Consider the following 3,018-nt stretch of genomic DNA (forward strand, 5'->3'; position numbering starts at 1 on the left):
GGAAGCAGATTAGATGCACTTGATGGACTCATAAGGAATACTAAGAACCATAGTATTGGATTGATTGATTCTTTTGACACTTAAAAGTTCAAAATAATCCAGATTGATCAAGAAGCCATTATCCATTACAATCTCATAATCTATTTCTATTTGGTTGGAACAGGGATTTCCACTAGTACACGAGTCCAGTGCAGAGAAATTTCATAAAATTTCAAGAATTATAAAAGCAGAAGGATGGAACAAGACATTACTAAATTCACTATACACTGCTTATAATCTCAATTCCGCAAAGAACACATGTATAAAATGCACCATAAATGATAACAAAAACAAAAAAGAGAGCTTTGATTAACAAATTGCAACCAAAATAGCGTTCGAGAAACTAACAAATACAACAGGTTCACTTTAAAATTTGATCAACTACATAAAAGAAGCAAAGCAGAACCTTTTAGGTTAACGCGGGGCCTTCTTCTTTCCAGCAATGGTAACTCTCTTACCCTTCAATGTCCGGGTATTGTTCTTTGTACGCTGGCCTCTGCAAGGCAGACCTTGAATATGGCGTATTCCTCTATAGCACTGAATTTCCTTCAGTCTCCTTATATTCAACGCATTGAACCTCCTCTGGAAAAAAATAAAAAATGCCCACCAAGGAAAACAACCATTGGAGCTCCAAAATCCCAAAGAAAGAGAGAAAATGACAGAAATAGAGAAGAGAATTAATTACCAAGTCACCCTCTATCATGTACTTGGAGACTTCTTCTCTGACAGAGATAAGCTCATCTTCAGAGAGGTCCTTGGTGATCTTGTTCTCCATTCCGAGGTCGGAGAGTATTTGCCGAGATCGGCTGCGCCCAACTCCATGGATATACTGGAGCGAGTATTCAATCCGTTTGTTATTCGGAACTTCCACTCCTCCAATACGAACACATTTCACGCTTAAACCACCAACCTACGCTCACAAAACCCATTTATACTTTCCACTTCAATCTTTTATCTACTTTGCCATAGAAAAAAACTAATCTGGAAAAACCCCAATGGAGTATTAAACAACAAGAAAAGCCCAATATGTATTTGAAAGTTGAGATATGGTAAACCAATTGAAAATTGCAAGTGATTTGACATAAAACGACGCCAAGTGAGATTGAAAGCAAAGAGGGATTACCTTAGCAGGGTTTGCAAGGGGGAGGGAGAGACGGGTAGAGAACGGGTTAGGGTTCCGTCCATTGCAGATTACAGAAAGAGATGGAGAGACAGGCATAGCCAGTGTCTGTGCCATTTTCGATGGTCTTTTCCCACTGCGACTGAGCTTTTGGAATTGCTGGCTTTGTTGTGTGGATGAAGACGAAGGTTTCGAGGCTGGCTTATCCTTCTTCAGTAACAGGTTACCCAAAAACCAAAAAAAAAAAAAAAAAAAAAAGCCCACAATTCAATACGAACCCAATTTGATTTTGGATTGACTTTGGGCTGACTTTTCTCTTTAGTCTCCCAAACATCATCAACGGGCCGAGCCTGGTTAGTCAAAGTTTCTTTTTCTATTTTAAATAGAAATTAAAAGCTTTATTAATTTTTTATTTTTTATTATTATATTTCATTTTTGGTTCATATGTTATGTGATAAATTGGGAAGGAAGGAAAGCTTTTATTATTAGATTTTGAATCCAAATTCTAAAGTTATCATTAATAATTATTATTGCCCGACTAAACAGTTCCCAAGCATTTTCACCCCAAAAAAAAAAAAAAAAACAGTTCCCAAGCATCACAATGATTTTTGTCCTTAAAATCTTTGTCCCCAATGAAGATGTGTTTCTTTTCTTCCGTCCCAAATTCAAATCAATTTTTAATTTTCGCAAACAATGTTTATCTAACTTAGTCAGCATTATTATTTTATATATATGGACCATTCTTCTATACCCGAAAATCTGATGCAAGTATGATAAAATAATAATAACAATAATAATGGTTTGTGGTGTACAATTAGATTGGTAAATCAGTTATGTTTTAATTCTATCAATAATACAACCTTTCTCTACTTTTATGGTTTTTTTGGTCAATAATAATCCTCTGCTGTTTTAAACCGGGAACAACATAAAGGAAGGGCAGAAGTGGGATTTCCACCATAAGAAGACTCGGAAGTCTTAAGACTCCCAGTGCAGGAAAAGATAGCCGTTTTAAATGGGTGCAGCAGCAGAAGTTATACATGGCATAATACCAGCTTTCCTTTCCTTTCCTTTGCTTTGATCTGTCGTATATGGCATGGGCACAGGCCTGCAGTTTTGTTAGCAGGAATAAGGTTATCCCACCAATATCCTGGGAATGACCTCCTATATCCCTACCATAACATGCCACCAAAATGTATGCTGTTCTATAAAAACAAAAACAATATCGTACTACTTATTCCTAGTTCCAACCATGCATTGTGAAAACTCATTTGGGTTCTTGGCTAAGCACTTAAGCAAACTATTCTCATCAGATTTGCTGGGGTTCTGACTCCACATTACCCCAAAAAAATAAAAAAATTATGTTCACCATTTGAATTTTTGTATGCCAAATTTCCAATATATATAATATCTATATATGTACAACTTTCGAGAAGTATAGTCGGCAGTTTTTTTTTTTTTTTTTTCTTTATTTTTGGTTTAATACCTTAGAGATCAGTGCCAAATTAGCATAAATATGACAAATGTTTGGACTTATCCAAGCATCGTCAACCAAACAAGTAATGCCAAAAACAACCAAAATATTGGTAGAGATTAGAAAATGTGAAGCACGTGATCATGACATTAAAAGTTCAAAAGCATATTACATATACAACAAACTAATCTACAGCATTACGAGCTTCACAACTTAAAAGATTACTATTAAAAGTATCCTAACAACCATGTTTCCAATTCACCCTAGCAAAGCAAAGATCAAGAACACCAGGTAACAGGCCAACAAAACTACATGAAGCACTAATTATGTACTACATAGAAAAAGGAAAAAAAAAACACAAGTAAAAGAAAGAAGAGCCAAGCCAATG

General features: G+C 35.6%; 1 protein-coding gene across 1 annotated transcript; it reads right to left on the reverse strand.

Annotated features, from left to right (window-relative positions):
- Nucleotides 1–318: 318 nt before the first annotated feature.
- LOC107420978 (small ribosomal subunit protein uS13c) lies at nucleotides 319–1,351 on the reverse strand. The gene is made up of 3 exons (XM_016030081.4): nucleotides 1,163–1,351; nucleotides 725–949; nucleotides 319–621 (listed from the first exon to the last, which is right to left on the reverse strand). The coding sequence occupies exons 1-3, from the start codon at nucleotides 1,274–1,276 to the stop codon at nucleotides 454–456; spliced, it is 507 nt and encodes a 168-aa protein (XP_015885567.2). The 5' UTR covers nucleotides 1,277–1,351; the 3' UTR covers nucleotides 319–453.
- Nucleotides 1,352–3,018: the final 1,667 nt, after the last annotated feature.

Source organism: Ziziphus jujuba, chromosome 5 (genome assembly GCF_031755915.1).
Source record: "Ziziphus jujuba cultivar Dongzao chromosome 5, ASM3175591v1".
Taxonomy (NCBI): Eukaryota; Viridiplantae; Streptophyta; class Magnoliopsida; order Rosales; family Rhamnaceae; genus Ziziphus; species Ziziphus jujuba.

Excerpts from the sequence above, each read along its gene's own strand:
- LOC107420978 (XM_016030081.4), bottom strand. The coding sequence starts at position 1,276 with ATGGCACAGACACTGGCTATGCCTGTCTCTCCATCTCTTTCTGTAATC. Across the intron at positions 950-1,162 it reads CCCTTGCAAACCCTGCTAAG|GTTGGTGGTTTAAGCGTGAA; the intron begins GTAATCCCTCTT and ends TTGTGAGCGTAG. Across the intron at positions 622-724 it reads ACATGATAGAGGGTGACTTG|AGGAGGTTCAATGCGTTGAA; the intron begins GTAATTAATTCT and ends ATTTTTTTCCAG.